Consider the following 22,307-nt stretch of genomic DNA (forward strand, 5'->3'; position numbering starts at 1 on the left):
AGAACTTACAACGTCAGGAAAAGGGAAGGGAAAGCAAAAGGCTGATTTGCATGAGACAGTTTGGCAGTTTGCAAAGGGCAGCTTGACCTGTCAGGTGGCTTAGGAAACATTAGTGCCGTGCCATTTCAGGAAGGGACATCCTCAGCAGGAAGTTGTTTATGGGCTGGAAAGAGAAGGCTCTGGCTTTTCCTTGGGAGCCCAAGCTTTATATTGACCAATGGCGACCTTAGATGATCTTTGCTGGAGTTAACAAATACAGATGACAGGCCATGTCCCGGTCCTGTCGGAGGGTTTAATAAGATTAGCTGTGTGGAAAGCAGGGTGCAGTGACAGTTGTCACTAAAGGGCAGAAGGATTATTCCTCTGAGGGTAGAGGAGGCTAATGACATTCCACTTTGGAAATAGCTTTGGCACGGGTTCCGTGGGCACAGATGAGAGGCTTGGGGTGGAGACAGAGCAAAGAAGGTTTCTAACACAAGGCCACAAGCTCACACTAGGTGTGGCTGGCAGAAGCCAGAGCACTCACTAGCTCACGCACTGAGGCAGCTTTGCTGCGTCTTCCCTGTAATAGCACAGTAAAGAAGAATTCAACCATTTATTTAAAAAAAAAAAAAATCAGAATTGCCAGCAGTGGCATCCACCTGTGGGGTAAGCAGGACCCTTTCTCAGGAAGATGCTGGCTTTTCTTACACCATCTCATGCAAGGGGCTACCTATTCAAGGTCACCAGCAGAAAGCTTTTCCTATATCTCTGAGACAAATCTCACAGTCAAAATCCCACGCTGCACCTGTCCGCACATTCACTCAGACAGGTTATCTTGGCTGTTTACTAAATCCTAACTCCCAAGGGATAACCAGTGCAGCCTTGCTTTATTCCACTCTGTCACGTGACCTGATGCTGGGGAAGGCTATGTCTGGTACAGATCATCTATTTAATGAAGTCACTTACTCATTTTCTGTACCAGTGATGAGAAGAAGTGACGATAAGAAAATGTGGCTGGTGGCCTGGGCTCATTTTTACGTATAGCTGATGTATTCTCTCTGAGGTGCCCTTCTGAAAGTGTGGCAGAGGTTACAAAGACCAACTCAGACTGCAGTTAACTCCTCCCGGGCATTGGTTTCTCCAGCTTGTAAGACAAGGTTAACAAAGCTCACCCCATGACTGCTAAGAATATCAGGTAATTAAACTGTAACTATAGTCCTAGACCAGAAGGATTACAAGTCATTTCCAGGACCTGTCCCAAAGAAAGCAGACAAAGGTAATGGCAAAAGGCCTGGGAGGTGGCTAGGGAGATGGATTAGTGGGTACAAAGCTTGTCGTACAAGTATGAAGACCAGGGTTCGAATCTCTAGCACTAATGAAAATGCCAGTTGGGTGTGGTAGCCTGCCTGTGACCCCAGCACTTGGGAGGAAGATGTGAGGGGCCCCCCAGAGCAAGCTGCCTGGCTAGACTAGGCAAATCACCAAGCTCCAGATTCAAGTGAGAGACCATGTCTCAACATATAAGATGGAGAATAGTCAAGGAAGATAACTGACATCAGCCTCTGGCTTCTTCTTCTCTCTGTCTGTCTGTCACACACACACACGCGCAAACATATGTACATACCCATCCCCCAACCCCCAAAGAAAGGAAAGGAAAAGAATGGAGGGATTTTATCAGTAAGGTCATGTCAGGAAGATGGAGACCAAGTACCTCAGCCCGTCTTTGGAGTACAGGTGGGAGTTGTTCTAAGGAGAGGAAAAACTGGGGTGAGGGTAAGAGGGAAGCATAACTAATCGGGCTTGGTCAAATTGGGGCACATTGAATCATTATCTCAATTCTAGTTCTGAAAAGTAGCTTTAGCGAAGTCCTTATCGAAGTTGAGAGACGATTGCTCATGTCTGGCTGTAGAGGCAGAACCAGCTCCCGTCCAGGAATTACTTATGATTAGGAGGACCTTCTCATCTGGGATGATCAGCCTATGAGGTTCCACTGTTTCTGAAATTCAAGGTGACTGCAGGACTGGAAATTTTGGGTCACCTTTTGGGGAGGGGAGGCTGGAACAAGATGTTATAAAAGTGACAGTAAAAGAACTTTAGTTTTTGAAAGGGGATGAGGTAGCCTCACCTACTTTAGTTTAAAGCTAATCAACCTTATGTCACCAGGTTTGCCCTTAGTAACTAACACGCCTAGGTGACGAATTCAGCGGGAATCTCACCCAAAGTCAAGGAGATGGGCACAGGATAAAAGCAAGGATAAAAAGCCTTATTCTGCATTTAGTTGCCCATCAGGTGAGGACGAGGAGCTTTTTATCAACCCCAGTTTCTAAGTACAAGTTCATGTTCGCTTACAATCCTTTCCGAAGACCGGGTGCCTACCAGGAGTTCCATAATGATTTCCCCTCACCCTGCTCCTCCAGCACTCACTGTAGAGAAATAGTTTGTTCCTGCAGAATGAGCCAGGTGAGACAGAGCAGGAATTCAGCTAATTGGTTAAGTTCTGCTGCTGTTCTAGATAACTACCAATCCACAGTTCCTGTGAGGGGGGAGGGGAACCATCGCCCTGTGTCATGGGAAAGTTTTTCCTATGTTGAGAACTGAACTGGAAGGACTGCCTCACATGCATTGCTTCATGGTTCCATTCTTTCATGGAGGCTTTCATAATCATGACTGTATGGCTGGCACTGAATTAGGTTAGATGGGATCTGGAGACACAATAAATGGCAACCCTCACTAAGCCTGTATACCTTCGGAGGAGAAAATGCCAAGTAAGCCTCATTTTTACACTTGATTTTGGAACCAGCAAAGATATAATTGACTTGGGTCCTAAGTACTGTCCTTGCTAGGGGATAGGCATTTTTATATAAAGGAGAGTATGTTTATAGGTCTTCAAACACATACCCTTTGCTTTTATAAGTATTTATGGTGCTTGCTTAGACCTTGGTGGTTCAGAAGAGAAGGCTTATATATGGCTAAGTGTCCTCATCAAAACCCAAAGGATATGTGATTGTAAGAGGTCCCCAGAAAAGTAGTAAATGAGTGGCAGCAGGAGTAGTGTTTTAGACACTGAATATTAGCAATACACCTTTAGTCAAGGTGTTCTTGACTAAAGCTGCAGCAGTGGCTATGGCTTGAAGGTGAAATGCTCTTCGTGAGTTCATGAAGTGGAACACTTGGTCCTTAACTGGGATGCTGTTTGGAGGAAGTCGTGGGAGCTTTGTGACACGGCCCTCCGGCAGACAGTAAGTCACTGGAGACAGGTTTTGAGGGTTAGAATCTGGGTCTACTTCTAGTGTGGTTTCCACTTCTTGACCTGCCGTGATAGGAAGAGCTGCTGCTCCCCGTTCCACCGCCTCAGACAGCCACCAGCATGTGTGTCCCTCCACGATGTGCTGTGGCCCCTGAAGCCATGAGCCAAAATAAGCTTTTCTTCCCTTCAGTTACTTTGTCGGGCTGCACTGGTTAGAAAAGGCAACCAACACAGTGGCCATCACTGCCGCGTCACTGACACTTTGGCCAGGTCACCTCTTCATCATGTGCAGTTATCTATAGCATGCCTGACAGCCCAAGATTCTGCCACCCCTAGTCCCCAAACTTGCATGGTGACAACTCTCACTGCAAGAAAGAAAAAGACCTCTAAATGTTTCCAAATGCCATGTATTGGAACACTTGGGGGGGGGGCGTTTGGTAGCACTCCTAGTTCGGATGCATTGCTGATGTGGAGGCTTAATAGACACTACACTGGAAACACAAATCCACACGAGGAAGGTGAAAGTCAATTATATTCAGTTATATCAGTGCTCAGTGGAAGAGGCGCCAGGGGAGCAAAGGAGAATGTAAACGAGAAGACAGTAAAGATGTGGCAAGGATGGGAACAGACAGAAAATGCCTGGGGCAACAGAGAACGTTCCAGGCCTAGGTTTCTTCTTAGGAGGAAAACCCAGTTCCTTTCTGCTTGAGGTATGGGTGCCAACCTGGCATCTGAGGATGACCAGAGCAGTGCCCACTGGCCACTGAAGTGCAAGCAGTACAGGTTATGGTTTGGATTGAATGCAGCATGGCAAAAAAGCCCAGGAGAAAATTTGCAAGGATATCAGTCAGATATCTCTAGCAGAAAATGTGACAGATGTATACATCATTAAAGGAGGAAAAGAAGAGTCAGAAAACCATATGCCTCACTGCGCGTGTTCTGTAAGGACGTGCTGCATTGGTGAAGATGGATTAGGAGGGAGGGAGAATAAATTAACGTTGTTTAAATATCACTTGAGATAGTATCCGAGACCTCTAAAGAGTCTTGGCTCATTTTGGAACCAGTGAGCGACCAGTTTTGCCTTTGCACTCCAAGGTTGAATATTCTTGACCTCGGTATGTCTGTGAAGCAACTGTTTCCAAGGATATTCTAGGCGGTGTCATAGAAGAAAGATTCCAGTGTCAAATGAGTAGGGGAAGCAGGGCGCGCTTCCATTCTGGGTAGCAAGTGCACACTGACACATCTAGAAGATGTGACCCAAACTTCCTGGTTTTAAAACAAGCGGACCTGTTTTGCCTTATCAACATACTGTTGGGGAAGAGGGAAGGGAGGGGAAAGCAAGCTCCACACAAGTGTTGTTGCTATGTATCTCTCAAAAGCACCTTCATGCTGGGTCTGGCTCACCCTTGTCTCGCTCTCCCCTCTGCTTACCCTTGAATGGTTTTGAGACACGGTCTCACTATCTAGTTTACACAAGCCTTGCACTCACTGTGTAACCGAGGCTGGATTTTGACGTGTGATCCACCTATTCCAGACTCTTGGATGCTGGGGCGGCAGGCGATGTGCCCCAGGCTTCGCCTCTAATACTTTCCCAGCATTTCAACTTATTCCATACTTCTGCCAAGTTCCGGGTCCGTCTCAACCACTGTTCTGCACCGAGAGCCTGCTCTTTACTGTGAGTCTTTTCAGAGCTAATGTGTTATTGCGTCACTTCAAGTTTCCTTTGACCCTAAGCTCTGTGTGCAGGGATCCTCTGCGTGGGGAATCCTCTGTGTGGGGGATACACGCTCTGTAAACAGCTCTACTTCTTTTGAATTCCACGTGGGAGCTATACTATTCTACTCTCCTTTGAATTCTAATGGTTGTAGAAAACTACGTTTGATGTGTTTCCCAGAAATGCACTGCAAGCTAGCTTCAGCCCCAGGGTGGATGACAGGCGTGAGGCACCACGCCCAGCTCACACGCTGCCTTCCTAGGAGGCTCTCTCTTTGAAGTAGTTCTCCTCCTTCCCCTTGTTTCTTGGTTATGTTCTTTTTCTTAGGAATGGGAGCTCCAGCAGGATCTTGGGACTGTTGCATTGAGCGCTTATGCTCACCACCAGAGATCACGTGTGGTACACGGAAGGTGCTCAGTAAGTAGTATATGCTGAACGACTTTCTGTAAGTTTTACAGAAAGCTTTCATGACTGACCCAAACTGAAAATCATTCCATGGTTTTCTAGGACAGTAAGAAGAGCTGTTTCCTTTCATTTAATTAATCATGAATGATGAAGGCCATCTGTTTTTACCTTCCCAAATTAAATAAGGAGACAAATGTCTGTTACAGAACAGGCCTCCAAAATACCACAATTCTGATTTCTCTCATACTAAAATCTTACATAACTGATTTTTTTTTCCTTCAGATTTGTTTTGGGCTCTTATATTAGTCCATTTCACATTAATGCAATGAAATACCTAAAGGGGTTTATTTAGATTAGTTTTGGAGAGACAGAAAATCTGAGATTGTATGGCTCCATTGATTTGCCTCTGTGGAGGGCCTATTGCCACAGTTGGGCTTAATGGCAGGGAGCTTGTGGGTGGGACAGATCCATTGCCAAACAGGAAACCAGTGCTCGATACAAGAATGAATTCAGGGGTCAATCTTAATCCTGTAACAACTCCCACTCTAAAGAGCTAACCCAGGGTCCCCCTAGAAGGCTCCTAATCTCTTTTGAGTGAAGAGCTCTCAAAGACCTAAAGACCTCCACTAGACTGTCCTCTTAAAGGTCCATCCCACGTCACTACACCGAGGGCCAAGCTACTCACAAATGAACCTGTAGGGACAGATGATATCCACACCACACCAGGCCTTAAAAGCTAAGCAAGACAAAATAAAATGAAAGCTCACTTTTACCACTGTTAACTTTATCCGAGCCCTGTGCTCCTGAGAACAGGGACAAAGAATAAAAGGAAAGGTGAGGGGTTACAGTTAGCTAATTTCATGAGCTGATCCTCAGTCCAGATCTAGTCTGTACTTGGTAACTAGTGAGCACAGTATGGTAAGTAACACATGGACCAGCACAGACACATGGCAAGCCGAAAACGTGACATCCTGTGTTCACAACGTAATAGAAAGAAACTTAGCCACCAGCTAGCCACCACGCGTGACAACTCGCTCCTGGACCATTCTAAGACATGCCTCCATCCTTTCTCAGAAGGCACCATGATGATTCCTTTGCTCATTCATTTCTCCACACAACTCAAAAATGCTTTTCATTGAGCTTTTCCTTGTTAACAAGTTTCCTCCCTACTACCGTAGCCTAAAACAAAGCAAACCAAACCAACCGTATCTAGCGCACTTTGCCTTTCACGGTCTGTGGTCAATATGAGGCAATGCTTCTTCCCGCCTTCACATCGCCAGTAATTCCACACATACAAGCAGTCCTCAGGAGGTGCACGGTCAAGCGCATCTCACCAGCAACTATGACACTCGGTCTGAAAAATAAGGCCTGCCTGTGTTGAACTTAAGTCTTCTACTCTGGGGAAGCAGGGATGGCTAAGGAATGCTTCATCCCTTTTAGCTGTAGGCACTGACTAACTGCAAAGGACCAGCCCACCTTTGTGTACTCTAAAACCAGCCCCGTTTCTTGTCAATGACTGATCTTACTCTGAGCCTCTGACCAGTGTATTTTGTCCTTCACGCTTTCAGAGAGGGTCTGTTGGGAGGTTTTATTTATAGCCACTAACACAAGATGTCCCCTGGAAAGCAGGAGATGTCAATATTGAGTGACAACAGACAACCAAAGGGTCCACTCCCTCAGCATGGAGCTTAGCTTCCGGGCAGAAAATAACTGTTTCCAGAAGCCGACAGAAATGAGATTCACGCAGATGGCTGCACAAAAAGAGATTGTTCAGAATAATTTCCCAGTATATGAGGTAAATGGGGCTCTGTTTTTTCTGACGTCCCCATGAAACCAAACATTCTCATGTGTGCTAGGCATAAAGCACTCATTTCTTCCTTGCTGAGGTGTTCTGGTTCTAAGGAGAAGAGGTGAAGGCAAGAAGTCCCTTAGAGGTAGAGACTGTCATACATTGCATGTCTATAAACTCTTCATTGCCAGGAGGTGGGTTCAGGAGGGCTGTCAGTCCAGACTCATGTAAGGTAAAAAAAAAAAAAAAAAAAAAAAATCTGTGGTCTGTTATATAAAGACCTAGATTTAGACAAATGATTCCTTTATTCCAATACCTTCATACTGATTTATACCTGTGTAATTCAATACAAAAAGCTCCACTCCACTGAACACAAGGCTTCCAAATACTATTTAAAACAAAAAAGTATATATTCTTGGTAGAAAATATTTTGTTGCTGGAGGACCAGGGTTCACACGAACAGTTCTTGGGAAGACTGAATTGGATTCAGATATACTGAAAATTTCTTCAGAATTATTTGTCAGCTGTGGTACATGTATGTGTCTGTACACATGAGAGTGTGCAAGTGCTCATTTGTATTTTTCTGAAGAGAGCTTCTACCATTTTCTAGTATCTGTAAAGGAAGAACTCTATGCCCTTCAATGGAGAAGAACCACTTTCTACTGAAGATGCTCTGGGCCTTCAAAGAAATATGTCCTAAGCGGACACCTCATCCTTGATCAAGGTGTGCTCCAGAGGGGGAAGTTTGTGGCCATCTATCTCTACCTGTGGCCGTGTGGAGGCACCCAGCCTCATCCGGGGTCAGCAATGAGCTAAGTTGCCTCAAAGGCATTGGCACTGGCAAGGTCCTCACAACACCAATTTGTCTCCTAGAAACTGGGACGATTAAGTGCCACCAAGAGCAAAAGGAATAATTATTTCATAAAATCCAGTCCACTTCACATTTTCCACACGATACTATCCATCAGGAATGTGATATGACACCTAAAACAGCACTGGCTAGAGATAAAATATGAAAATGAGATGGAAACACAGGCTGATTGCCAAGGGGTTGGATCTGTTTTTCTTTTTCAAGCATTCAGACCTGGGTTTCAAAGCTGATGCTTTGAATGAACAATAGATATCAGAATTGTTGCCATATGTTTTGTGCGAGCTTAACAAACCACAGACAAGGTTTAATTGGCTCACTGAATTGTGTCTTTGAGAGACTTTAATTTTCCTATAAGAACAGTAAATGCCAACAAGACAGACATCCCTGTTCCCCTCAGCTGTTTATAGTTCAAAGAAGTAAACAAGACATTATATTAAAAACACTTCCTGGATGCTGCAACGTCTATTTTGAATTTGTGCAAGTGTTAGAGGGGAAAAAGAGAGGGGTGGTATGCAAAGCACCCTCAAGCCTGCCTGATACCTAGATCCTTGAAGCCTGATCCTGAGTCCACTGTGGCTTGAACATGCCATTGCTGTCTTGAGGTACTGAACAGGATGGTATTTGTCAATGTGTTTAGTTTATAATGGTTTTGAGATAGCATTTGGAGGCATATTCATCTTGCAGACATATGGCAGGAGTGCCATTTATCAAGCTGGATGTAGACCACATTAAATGCAATTCTGGTGTCTCCTAATATCCCCTAAGGGGACCATCACACTAACTTGGGCAGGGCTTACAAGGGCTCAGCCGGAAGTGTCACCTCCTCTGTGGGCCAACTTAATTGCTCTCTTTGCTGTGCATGCCAAACAGTGTCATAGTTGCTGGCGGGCTGAGATCCTGCTGGGCAAAGACTATGTCTTATTTATCTTTGGATCTCCAGTAACTTGCCATGTTTTGTAACCAGTAAGATTTTGTGCCACGACTGTAGGGATTCATTTAATGCAAGCCAAGTGTTAGATCAGACTACCACCCGGATTCTGAACATCCTCTGCAGTGTGCCACCCTTCCCGTTTCCTTATCTTTAGAGTCCCTAGGAGTGCAGAGGACTGCATACTCCCCGCTGCCACAGGAGCCCTGGAAAAAGGAGGGGCCTTAGCTGAATAATTTTTTCAGGCCATTATTGGGTGAAGAATATTAGAAAACCAAAAACCCAGAAGCCAAAACAATTCAGCTCAATAATCTACTGAGTCATTTCCTGTGCCAAAATCCACTGTAGGCACAATACATCTTTTACCTCAGGAAGGCTCTTAGCTCCCATAGGCCAGTTACTACGCATGTGTGAATAAACCTGCCCAAAAAGGTAGAGTGACATGCTTGAGTGATAGAGCCTTATTGCTCTTCAGGCCTCACATCCCCCTGAAGAACGAGGTAGAGGGAGTCATCTCTCTCTGTTCCCACAGGCTTAGTACTCAGCTGTGGACTTGATCCCATCCTGCTGTGATTAGAGATCTGTGTCATTTGGCAGTGAGCTCAAAAAAGTAGGGATTGTGTCTTTGTCAGTCAGCTTCTAAATGTCTTCAATTAACAGAGATGAGATTAGCCTTTTAAATAAGTGCTGCATTGACTTTTCCAGAGAGATGAGAGCAAATGTCTATTTGCCTCAGATAGGACACCCAAAGATGACAGACCAAAATAAATAGATAGATAGATAGATAGATAGATAGATAGATCATTCAGCGCAAACCTACAGTACAACCATGAGTTCCACTGGAACTACTTACAGGAACAATGGTGAGGAGTTACTTACAGGGACACTAGTAACTTACAGGTGACAACTCTACCAGTCTGTCCCCTCCGGCAGCTACACTGCTTACACACCCTCAGGAAGTGGAGGAGCATGTGAAGCTCCTGTGTTTACTGTTCCTCCTCCCCTAACATCCTCTTGAAGGAAAAGAACCAAAACCCAAACCAAAACAGAGTTAATTAGATGCAGCAGAGTGGAGAGGACATCTTGGAACAAGCAGAAAAGCTGAGTCCAGACATGCCTAAGCTTTGCTTTGTGAGGATGTAAAGTGCACAGTGGGGGCAATAAACAGTAGTTTTGCTCAAACTGGTTCTAAGGGGGTGGCATCAAGCGAGAACCAGTGACTGTCCTGAGGGGGAAAGCCGTGGGGGGGTGCTTAGTATCTAGGCACCATACTCTCCTCAGAGGTGCTGCCAACACTACAGCACTTACAAGTGTGCTCTGAGGGCACAGGATGTTGTAAAATCGTTTGGCATTAGGACAATCGCTGCATGGAAGATCTGGGAAGCCTTCCAGGACAATGCTGCTCCCGCTGCATACGGAACACACAGGCTGAAGTGAGAAACTGTGGGCAGCTCGAAGCTCACCTGACCCTGGTGATCACAGGGGACTCTCACTTTTCCTCATTCTGTTCATTGTTAGGTTTTCTCAATGACGCAACAAATGAGCACTTGATCTGCACTGAGAAGATTTAATAGAACCTAAACATTGTAAAATGGTAAGACATACTCACCTACACGTATGCTTTGCCTTACACACATACAAGCACAGAGGGAGACAGAGATACAGACACTGACAGACACAGAGAGACAGTGACAGACACACACACACACACACACACACACACATACATGAGAGAGAGAGAGAGACAGAGAGACAGAGAGACAGAGAGACAGACACTGACAGACACAGAGAGACAGTGACAGACACACATACACACACACACACATACATGAGAGAGAGAGAGAGACAGAGAGACAGACACTGACAGACACAGAGACAGTGACAGACACACATACACACACACACACATACATGAGAGAGAGAGAGACAGAGAGACAGAGAGACAGACACTGACAGACACAGAGAGACAGTGACAGACACACATACACACACACACACACACACACATACATGAGAGAGACAGAGAGACAGAGAGACAGAGGGGAGAGAGAGAAAAAGAGAGCAAAAGAACCATTTTGTTGCTTTTAGTGCCTCAAATATCCTGCTGCCCACTGCACTCATACAAAACTTTCTTTGGGGCAGAAGGTCTCCAAAGTTGTATAATCTTCTATGTAAAACCTCTTGGAATCCTTGTGGGCTCCCTCCAGCCTGTGGGGAAATGGACAGGTGAGCTCTAATATGAGAGGTAAAGGCAGGCTGTGATTCAGCTGTCTGGCTTCACTCGGCAGAGCTCCTGCAGGAAGTGAGCAGGGGCAAGGGGTGGCCCTTGTCCTTTGGTGGTGGCACCACCCTGCTTAGTAAGGGCAGAAAGCCAGGGCTCCACTGACCCCCTCCAAAATCCGCCCTTCACGGCTCCTTCACTACTTTACTGTCCGCACAGAAGTGTGTCTGTACACCACAGATTCATTACAAACGGCAGGAGGAAGATGCAGCTGATCGTCGGGCCTCCACTAGTTAGCTGCAGCAGGGCCTCGCCCTGCTCACTCCGCCACAAATGGGCCTGAACTGTGAGAGCAAAAGCCAAAGCAACTCACTCTTAGGAATCCCAGGGGGAAAATGGCGAAGCAGTAAGTACAAAGTTCAACTCGATAAATGGTTTATTGAAGGCTCTGCTGAAGAACAATCTATCACTGGGTATAGTGATGTGGCCAAAAGTATGAGCTCTATAAAATAATGAAGTGTTGCCTGGGCCACAAGAAGGAAAATGAGGGTAGGTGTGGTGAGTACCCAATGCTCCAGAGACTGCATCTACCGAAGGAACAAACTGTGGACAGTTGGTCTTTTTCATAGAGAGGGAGAGGGCATCAGATGCCCAAAAGGACATCAACACCCCACTGCCACCTTTCTGAGCACCTGCTTCACGTTAACTGCTACCTCTTTATAGGCTTGTCCTTGGGTGCAGGGACAAAAGCAGTATACTTTTATTTCCTTGGGAATTCTACAGAATTAATACCCAGGCTCTTCAGTCATTACGAAAGATAAAGGAAATGTCTATTTGTCCTCTTTAATGTAGGGTTGGTTTGTTTGTTTCCCCTTTACAACAGGGTTTCACGCAGTTTAAGCTGAGCTGGACTTATTATGCAGATGAGGATGACATTAAACTTGTGGTCCTCCTGCCTCCACCTCCACCTTCTGTGGTGCTGAGATCATGGGCCTGCCCCACCACACAGAGTCTATAAGATGCTGAGATGGAACTCAGGGCTCTGATTGTGTGAGGCAAGCACTATCCCAACTGAGCGACATCTGCAGCCTCTACAAGAGCTTCTGTGGCTTTCCCCGAAGGCATCCCTCTGCCTCTAATCCCCTCGTGCCCAGGCAACCCACGGCCTAGCTGAGGTGGCCTACACAGGTCCTGCCCCCCCTAAAGGAGGCATGCGTGCCTCACAGGATTGCTGAGAGGCCCAGATGAGCACACACAAATGGACAAGGCCCCAAAAGAAGCATTTTGGAAATGCTGCACGGTAATTACCTGCTCATTTGCTTTCAGACAGCATGTTGTTAACGGCTGAAGCTGGCCTGGAACTCACTGCACAGCCCGGGATGGCCTTGAGGTGATCATCCTGCTTCAGTCTCTCAGGAGCTGGCATGACAAACCTGTACACCTGTCTGGCTAGCACTGTTAACTGGCTGTTAATGAAAGGCTGGACAACCCCTGACCCCCTCAGGAACGCAACACCTTCAGCCATTCGGGTCTCAAGGGACACACCGAGACCTTTTGCCTCTGAGCCAATGCCTTTAATAAATGGACAGAGATCTCTCACGCATTCTGTTAGATGAAGGGCTGCAGTTCTCTCCCTGGTCTCTTCAGGGAGCTTTGGTGTCTCGTGCTTGATCCATACATCCTACCTGAGCTATTTATCCCCACTCTTTCATGGTCGCTGTCAATCTTGTTCCACCCCACAATTTACATCCTCAATCTATACAACAGAAGTGTGTGTGTGTGTGTGTGTGTGTGTGAGAGAGAGAGAGAGAGAGAGAGAGAGAGAGAGAGAATACTTCCTCATGAAAGAGGCACATACTATACCACAATTCACTTTTTATTATCATCATCATTATGAAGAGCTAAGTCCACAGTCCAGTTTCCAGGCAACATCAGAATGGATGCTTTGTGCGCAGGATACCTGCATCACTGTGATAGCATTTTTTTTTCTGGACTTCTGTTAAAAGGCAATCACGCAGTTCAAAACTGCAGGCACAACAATGCAGTCTTCAAGCAATTAACACCAACGGATTGTTGAGCCAGTGTGGGAAATGTGTGTAATCTTGAGTAGAATCCATGTGTTCTCCTTCCATCTAACAATCCCTGAAAGGAGCAAAGCCGCGGGCGAGTCAAGTCCGGTTCAGCCTCTGTGATGTGGGGACCCACGGCCCTGCAAGTGGCAGGGGTAGGTCACTCCAGCATGTGCTGGAGCAGCGAGGGGTCTGCCTCCACGGCCTGGAGGCCCTGGCGTAGGCTGAGGAAGGTGGCCTGCTTCCCGTAGCGCTGGCGCCAGCGCACGAAGGCCTCCACCACCTGAGACTGCACGTTGTGGGGATGGTTGGCCTTGCAGCGGTAGATGTCGGCCTGGGACAGGCCCAGGGACAGCACCACGGGCTCCCACTCCGGGCCCAGCTTCTGGGCCAGCTGGTTAATCTGCCGATCTGACGGGGAGCTGTTGAGGATGTGTGAGGGGATGCCAGCCAGCCAGTCACCTGAGGGGGAAAAGGACAGGAAGGTGAATGGGGCAAGCACCTCAGGTGGGTAAGCCAAGAGAATGGGGGTGGGGAGGGGTTACTGAGCGCCTATTCCCAGTCTTCTTGTACTGAGTGGTGCAGTGAACTTACCGGTGCCACTTACGGTTCACTACAGAAACTCTGAGAAAAGCTGCCGAGCAGAGAAGTCCATAGGAGGTCACTTATTTCCTCCTCCTTTTGTACGTAGTCAAACATGAATCATGCCCATGGATACACTGTTTTGACATAAGCACCCCCCCCCCCCCAGTCTCTTTTGTCAGAAGTCAAATCAGGAGCTCTGGATGAAAGCCACTCCCCTCAGCTCGAAGGAGGGGCTCTAGCTGGGGGATCAAGGCCCAACCAACAGCCCCTCTCTCACTGTGGCCTTAATATAAAACACCAACCAGCCAGGCGGTATGAGGGTGCACGCCTTTAATCCCAGTACTTGGGAGACAGCCAAGGCTACACAAAAAACAAACAATCAAAAAAAAAAAAAAGAAAAGGAAGGAAGGAAGGAAGGAAGGAAGGAAGGAAGGAAGAAAGAAAGAAAGAAAGAAAGAAAGAAAGAAAGAAAGAAAGAAAGAAAGAAAGAAAGAAAGAAAGCAGAGCAGGAGCTCAGAGCCCCACACCCCTCACCCACTCCCCTGGACCTCTCATGCCCTCACCGTACCCCTCAACCCCCTCCTGCACCCCTCATCTCCTGCACGCCCTCCCAGGTGAAAAACAAGCCAAGCGGTGATGGGAGAGGTCAGCAGAGGCCAGTAGAGCCGACTCAGCATCCCAGCCAAGCCCGCCAGAGGACCACAGAGTGTGTTCTGTGGAGAGCCTGACCTTGTGCTTCCTAAACAAGACTCCAATCAGCTTCAGTCTGGCTCTTGTGAAGTGTGACCATGAGTGGCTGTAAAAGTGCCCGGCCACACCCACAGAAGTCCCACCGGCTCTACAGAAGGGGCGTCTAACCTGGTGTGAGCAAAGAGGGTAAACAAGAGAAAACTGGGTAAAGACAGTGGCCCAGCCCCTCCTGAGGTGGAAGAAACCGACAGAGTGCAAGGCAGCCAAGGACAGAGTTCAAGAGGGACTCAGAGCATCCAAAATGACAGCAGGGGCTGCAGGTTAGATTCAGCCATCAGCGCCATGGCAACTGGTAACACTTGCCAGCCAGTCGCATCACACTGCAGCGTACTTCAGTCATCAGCCCCTGCCTCATGCTCCAATTCAACGAAAAGGCGAAATGCTGGATTTGGCGTCAAGGTTTAATCTTCTTGTGACTGCTTTTCTCTTCAGTTGAGTGGAGTTGGGGAGGGACCACCAGTGTCTATTATACACTCTGGCATCCTTTTACCTCCAGGCCAACTCAGAACGCAGCAGATGCTGTGAGCCAACTGTCCGGCACTAAAAACAGACTATGTCCTGATTCTTCTATACTTTCATGGTCACGTGCCCTGTGAATAGTGTCACATAACTGAGATGACAGAAGTCTGTGGACACAGGCCAGAGAAAAGATGATTGGCATATATATGCTCCTTCCCCCAAGCAAATCGTACTCTACCTGGACACTTCTTCTCCCTCCCTCCCACCTTTCCTCCCTCTGCTCTCTCCTGCCCCCCGCCCCCACACAGAATGCAGAGCTGTTTGTGTCACCTGACCTATAGCTGGAAAAGTTTCTTCCGTAGGCCTTTTAAGTTTGTGACTTCTGCTCAAGTTCAGAGAGAGAGAGAGAGAGAGAGAGAGAGAGACCTAAGATTTAGTGTCAGCTCCTGAGGGCAGAATGCTTTATATCAGTCAAAGCTATAAATTAATCTGCTGTGACCAGCTGGCCTTTGTGTAGTGTGTAGGAGGCTCTTGGCTCCCACAAGCACAGATGTTTTGTATGTCAGCAGCAATCAAATCTATTTTGATGTGGTGGGAAAAGTAAAAGCGGCATTTCAAACCCCAGATTTCAAGGATTAATGCAATGCCATTTAAATTCTAAATTAAAAAAAAAAAGATAAGTAAATTTCAAAAGCAGATACAGAACGATAAAATGGAAACATAACAGGCAAAGTCAATTAAAAATACAAGGTAAATGTAAGAAGAAGATTCAGTGAGTACTATGGATGACACACATGCAGCAAAACTACACCAGTGGAACGCAAAGGCTGGCAGCCCAGATCTGTCCACAGGCGCACTCCAGCAGCATCCTTCGTCAGGCCTTCCCAGAACCTTGATGGCCCCTGCCATCCTCACCCTGTGCCTTCCTAATGCCTAGGAACAGACCTTGACCTACCACAGCACATAAGAGTATTTGTCCTGTGATGATGAGATTATCCTTGGTTCTGAACCACTAGACTCTACAGAAGACTGTCTGTTCCAGTACTTAAGACCCTAAATGAAAATTCAAATCTGTTCACATGGATAAAATGATCTACCTTTATACAAATCTTTTATGCAGCTTTAAAATCTCATTTTCAGTGAAGCTAAAACTCACCTGCTTCAAAGGGAGCAACATCAACAGCCAAATCCGCCTACCACAACAGAGGCTAGGATGAGGCAGCCCCTTTCAATAAATGCTCTCTTCTTCACCCTCCCAGCCCTTCAGCCCTCCATCTCTAAGGTCTCACGAGTGGACACAGAGAGTGTCCGTCCTGTAGTTGTGTCCTCTTCTCTCACTCACACCTATGAGGAGCTGCCCCAGACTCCACCCTAAAAGCCTCTTTGTAATACCTCTTGGTTTAGACCTGTACATCATCTATGTTTTATACGTGTTTTATATATGGTGACTGCTGCCACCATGCTCTTTACATGAGATCCTGTCTTCTACTTCTACCCCTACCCTGAACCATTTTCAGCCCCTGACCAAGGACGAAAGAGAAGCAGATGGATTGGGTGTGGTAGTGCATGACTATAACACCAACACTTGGAAGACAGAGGCAGGAGACTCTGGAGTTCAAAGGCATCTTAGGCTACACACTTTTTTTTTTTTTAAGACCAACCTGGGCTACATGAGACCCCCCATCTTAAGAAAATACAAAAAGAAGAAAAATGTGAGATGTTCTCTCCTGATACTTAATCATAATATTAAAGAAAAAAGGTTCTCTAGATCAAGTTCCCAACTCATCTTTTCTAGCAGTATATTTTTGTTTCATAAAGAAAGCCATCATTTCCAATAACCCTTGCTCCTGGTAAGACAGAGGTTTTCGGAATGGATGAGTTTATGTAGGGTTATCTGCCCTTTCCACCCTGCACTCTCCAATGTGTGGTCACCTTAAATGGAACCAAAGATAGATTACAGGGTTCAAAAGAAAATTCAGGGGCTGATGACTATGGCTTGAAGAAGAGGCATGGCAGCCATGGAGCAACTGCTAGAAAAATCAGCAGAATCTGCAGCCAGGAATCTAAAGTAACAGGAAGCCTTTTAAACCTTAACATCTTTTTATTTTAATTTCAGCTATTCTGTGATATGACGGGAGATGCTGTGAGCAGATATGACTTCTTTATGATGGTGACTTGGTTGGATATAGTTAGCCCTTTAAAAAAAAATGACACACATTTTTCTGGCTGCTCATTTGTACAACATGAAGCCGGTGGCACCCAAGGCTTCATTTAGATGCAATGTGGCACTCTTTTAGAAGTGAGTTTATTACTTCCTGCAGACCTTGTGACTTTTGAGTTCTCATTAAGTCAAACACTAATCATTTAGCATTGTATCACACTTCGCATGTCTGTTAAAATGGAAGCATGCCTTGCAGGCTTTTGAGAATGAGTTTTGGCTATTCCTGTCTTGTAAAGACCACATACCTTCTGAAGAAAAACAAAACAAAACAGTGAGACGACTATTTGGTACAATATATTTTTATTCCAAAACCGTACAAAACATTTTGGAAGTTCTTAAGAAGCCATGTCTTCCTCAGCCTCATATGACCTGACACAGATTCAGTTGTTTGTCCTTCCTTGAACTCTGCCCTTGGATCACAGCTTTATCACAGCTTTATCACAGTGGTCCCCTTTCTGCAGGACGCTTCCTCAGTCAAGTGTGACTTCACATCAAGTAAAGTTACATGCACAGGTCTCAAATTCAATCCCCACTCGCTCTGCAACTGCCCTTGTCCCCCTCTCGGCCACCATCTATCTATGTGTTGCTGCTGCTTTGTCTCCCTGGCCCTGCCTAATGTGCCTGAGGCTTGGCACACAGCACTCCCCTGCTTGATGTTCCAGGATAAAGGAGTGAATGCAAAGGATGTTTCGCCACAATTGTACACTCTTTTACACTCTCTACAGTGCTATTGAGCTCCCTGCATTCATGTACTTAGCTGTTAAAAAAAAGTCTGCTAAGTACTCCAGAGGGGAGAGAAGTGAGCAGCAATACTAGTTCTATCAAGAAACAACTAGAAAAATACAAAGCCCATGCAGAAAGTTCTTCACCCCTCTTGACTTTATAAGGAGAAATAAAGAGAATTTTTTAATATGGAAAAAAAAAACCACGTTTATTCAAAGTTCAGAATTCTTTCTTGTTCATATTCTTTTTTTTTTTTTTTTTTTCTTTCTGGGTATGCTGGCTAGTTTTATGTCAACTTGACACAAGCTAAAGTCATTAGAGTAGAGGGGAACCTCAATTAAAAAAAAAATGCCTCCATAAAATCTGGCTGTAGGCAAGCCTCTAAGGCATTTTCTTATAGCAATTCATGAGGGAGAATTCAGCCCATTACGGGTGGTGCCATCCCTGGGCTGGTGGTCCCGGGTTCTATAACGCTGAGCAAACTATGAGTAGCAAGTCAGTAATGAGCAGCCCTCTGTGGCCTCTGCATCAGCTCCTGCCTCCAGGTTCCGGCCCTGCCCTGACTTCCTAGATGATGAAGAGTGTTGTGGAAGGATAAACCAAAATAAACCTTTCTCCTGCCTCCGGTTGCTTTGGCTGTGGTGTTTCATCATAGCAATAGTAACCCTAGCTAAGACACTGGGTAAGTTTAAGTAAATTAAATATAATGATTTTTTAAATTTAAAAATAGCATATCATATAATTAATTCTACTTTTCTAGACCATCTCCTATAGTCTTCAACTACAGCTCCTATAGACTGTACCTACAGCTCCTGTAGTATATAACTATAGATCTTATAGTCTATAACTACATCTCTGTAGTCTTCAACTACAACTCCTATAGTTTATAACTACAGAACTTATAGTCTATAACTACAGCTCCTATAGTCTGGACTGCAGCTCCTGTAGTCTGTAATACAGCTCCTGTAGTAGTTTGTAATTCAGCTCCTAACTACTCTCCTATGAAAGCACTTCCCTTTCTCTCCATCCATCCATCCATCCATCCATCCATCCTCCCGCCCATATTTCCATGCTCAGACAGATATTCCTTTAGTCATGATGACACTTGGTGAGGTTTTTTTCATTTTCTTTTCAATATGGCTTGGATTCCTCTAAATGCACATGCACAGTTTTTATGGTAAAGTCATAAGAAACTAAATAAATGAGAAATAACAGTTGGCCTTCTAGCATTCAGCCTGGAGACCACTGGGTGCGGAAAAAAGGAGCACATTTTTATATTACTCTAGAGAAGAAAGGGAAGTGAAATGGAGACACCAATAGGTCATGATCACTACAAACTACTGGATGTTGTGACCAGGAAAATGCTGAGTCTGGCGTTTGTGCTGGGAAATTTGACAAGAACTACAGATGCTTCAGGCCAGGCAGGCAGACTGAACTGGCTATGCAAAGAACATACAATTCTGTTTTGTTTTTTTCCAAAATTAAAAAACAAACAAACAAACAAACAAAAAAAAAACCTTAAACCTCTTATTCAGAAAAATTACTGCCATAAATCTGACAATTTAACTCATTTGCATCAAATATGCATCTGCTTCCTGGGTGAACAGAGTTGCTCTTTGGGGTAAGGAATTGGTTCTCATTAAAAAAAAAAAATGGAGATTATAATACAGAAGTAAAAATCAAAAAATGTAAAAGGAATAATAGTGACTTCAAATCAGAGCCTGCAAGCCATGGGTTACCTCTGCTGCTCATAAGGTCCACACTGTTCCTTCCTAGGAGACCTTGAAAAGCCACTAAAGGTTTCTTTATGTGGAAGTTACATCATCTGGGCATAAAGATCTGAGTTTTTCTCCTTTTCAAAATAGAGAAATTACATTATTTTTGCATTAGTAACAACTCTCCAAATTAAAGAAAATGTTTAAAAATTCCTTTAGCCTTATTTTAATCCTCTGAATGAAATATATAAACATGTAGACTGATAATCCAAGCTAAAGAAAGCAAGCTGGCCCCATTGCCCCACATGAGATTTCTGCTGCTGATGTTCAGGCAGTGGCGAGTAGAGAGCTGGTTTGAGAAACCACAACATCACTATACATTACAAAGCAACTCCAGTAGATCAACATTTTCCCTAGTCTGCAGCCTCCCGAAAGAAGGCTAAGGCCACGAGCAAGGCTGAGAGCACCCATAACTTGAGGCATCACAGCCCATTTCCTTGACAGAGCTCAGCTGGGCTAGGTGACTTGGTAAGAAGACTGTAGTTGGGCAGGGTATGAAGGCCATGAAAATTGCCAGCTCCTTCACGGGGGTAACATAACACCAATCCTAGAAGCAAAATGCTCAGTTCTCGTACAAGCAAGACAGTCTCCACCTCTTTGGTTCTTTCTGAGGGGGATCTTACATAAAACAAGCCATCCTTCATCAAGCTCTCCCTGCCTCATCTTCCTGGATGCTGAGTTATAGCACTGCCCTGTCCCATCTCACAAGGTAGGCCTTTTAATGTGTTACCTCTCAAAGATGGAAGGGACAGTGACATTGTGATTGACAATCAAGTAATCTCAGAAGATTGATGAAATGATAATAGCAAGATTTACCTTGTCTGGGGACAAATGTAATAGACTATCCTGAGGCTTTGTTTAATGAACAAACAACCATAGAGGTACTGACTATTTTCAACCTGGCTTAAATACAGCTAAAAAAGAAAGGCTTTGGGTTTTCTTAAAAGGTATATTTTATTTTATGTGTATGAAGTTTTGCCCTGTAGGCATGTGTGTGTATCGTCTGCATTCAGGTTTATATATTTTAACTGACTGCAAATGCAACATGACTCTAGCCCTGAAACAAAAATAGAATAAAAAATGAACACTTCAGAGCCAGCTCAATTCCATGAACACCCACATTTGGAATCAAGCACTATAAAGAGCTAGAACATGCGCATTTGCCCATTTCCAAAGCAATGGCAACTGCATTCTATGGACAAAAGGTGAGCAAAGCCATAACATCTACCACCTTGGGCACAGACTTGTGCAATGTGCTGTAGTTAGCTAAAAGGCTACCAGGGCCACGCCCCTACTGTTCATGGCTATACCCTGTAGAGTATAGTCTGGTCATTAGCAGCTTCTACCAATATATTTTAAGAGTTTTTTGTTGTTGTTACTGCTGCTGCTGTTGTTTGTTCATTTTGTTTTTTTAAGGAAACTACTTCCGGGGCAGTTGCAATGGACTGAGGAGCTGTAGTCCTCAAGTCTCATGTAATGCATAACTGGCTTGATAAACTGCAGGGCTTGCCATACATCAGGAGAAGCAAGCTGGAGAACCCCACTTGGCTGTGGAATTCTGTGGTTCTTCATAAGTCTGTACTTTCCTACACTTCACAGCATCTCAATTTTGTGAGTAAAATGACTCTGGTGATATTTTTATCACTAGTGAATACATATCTCATTTAATGTAAATGGCAACAAAGGCAAATTAATTAATTAACTAATCCAGTCTCCCAGAGGCCTACTGTACAGCCAGGTGAGTTTGAGGCACCGAGGACAGAGCATTCGGGAAATCAAACTGATGGCGGAACTTGCTTCCAGACTGTCCTGAGCATCACAGGCTTGAACACCACTGTTTAGCTAAACTCACGTGTCAGAGTGATATTGAAAAAAGAGAACTGAATCACCTGCTTACTCCAGCCATCAGATAATGACACAGCTCAGCTGGCATGGAGTTGTTGCCTGTCCTGGCAAGCAGCCATGCCTTCAACAGCTGCAGGAAGCAGCCTGAGTCACAATCCTGGTGCACATTCTACAGGACCCCAGAAATAATGCAGGCTCAACACTGACGAATGTTGCTAATTCCCTTCACATCCATGAAGATAAGGTGCAAACTTCTGACCTTTTCTGTATTTTTAACCAAGAATTTCTTTTGAAAGATACAGATGTATTAGCAGTACGTACATATATGTGAGCAAGTGAAAGAAAAGCTTAACAGAACAAAGAAACCACCTTCCCAATAAGTAGTCCCGCTTTATTTTAGTTGTGGCTTGGGAACCACGAAGTTGATTTTGCTTCCTCGTCATTGACAGCTGGCAGACGCTTGCCTAGCACTGCTGTGGTGCACAGTCGGGGGTGGGTCCCGACTCTACTCAGTCATTAGCCTGTACCGGCTCCTCAGAGAAGCCCTCTGGGACTCTTCCAATCAAAATCAGCCAGGCCCTTCTCCAGAAGGCAATCTGGGAGAGGGAGGTGACATAGAGATGCTGTTTTATGCCAACCCTGAGGCTCCCTCCACACACACTGGAGCAGGAGCCCTAAGGCCCAGGAGAGGCAGAGCCTCCCACCTGAATGCTTTCTTGGCAT

General features: G+C 45.3%; 1 protein-coding gene across 2 annotated transcripts in view; it reads right to left on the reverse strand.

Annotated features, from left to right (window-relative positions):
* Positions 1 to 13,015: 13,015 nt before the first annotated feature.
* The window catches only part of Cradd (CASP2 and RIPK1 domain containing adaptor with death domain), a 141,483-nt gene continuing 132,191 nt past the window's right edge, over positions 13,016 to 22,307 (reverse strand). For both annotated transcript variants that reach the window (XM_060377944.1, XM_021645396.2), the window contains exon 3: positions 13,016 to 13,688. In XM_060377944.1, the coding sequence (XP_060233927.1) occupies positions 13,387 to 13,688 (302 nt within the window). In that variant the 3' untranslated portion in view covers positions 13,016 to 13,386. The remainder of the gene's footprint in view (positions 13,689 to 22,307) is intronic.

This window comes from Meriones unguiculatus, chromosome 2, assembly GCF_030254825.1.
Source record: "Meriones unguiculatus strain TT.TT164.6M chromosome 2, Bangor_MerUng_6.1, whole genome shotgun sequence".
NCBI lineage: Eukaryota > Metazoa > Chordata > Mammalia > Rodentia > Muridae > Meriones > Meriones unguiculatus.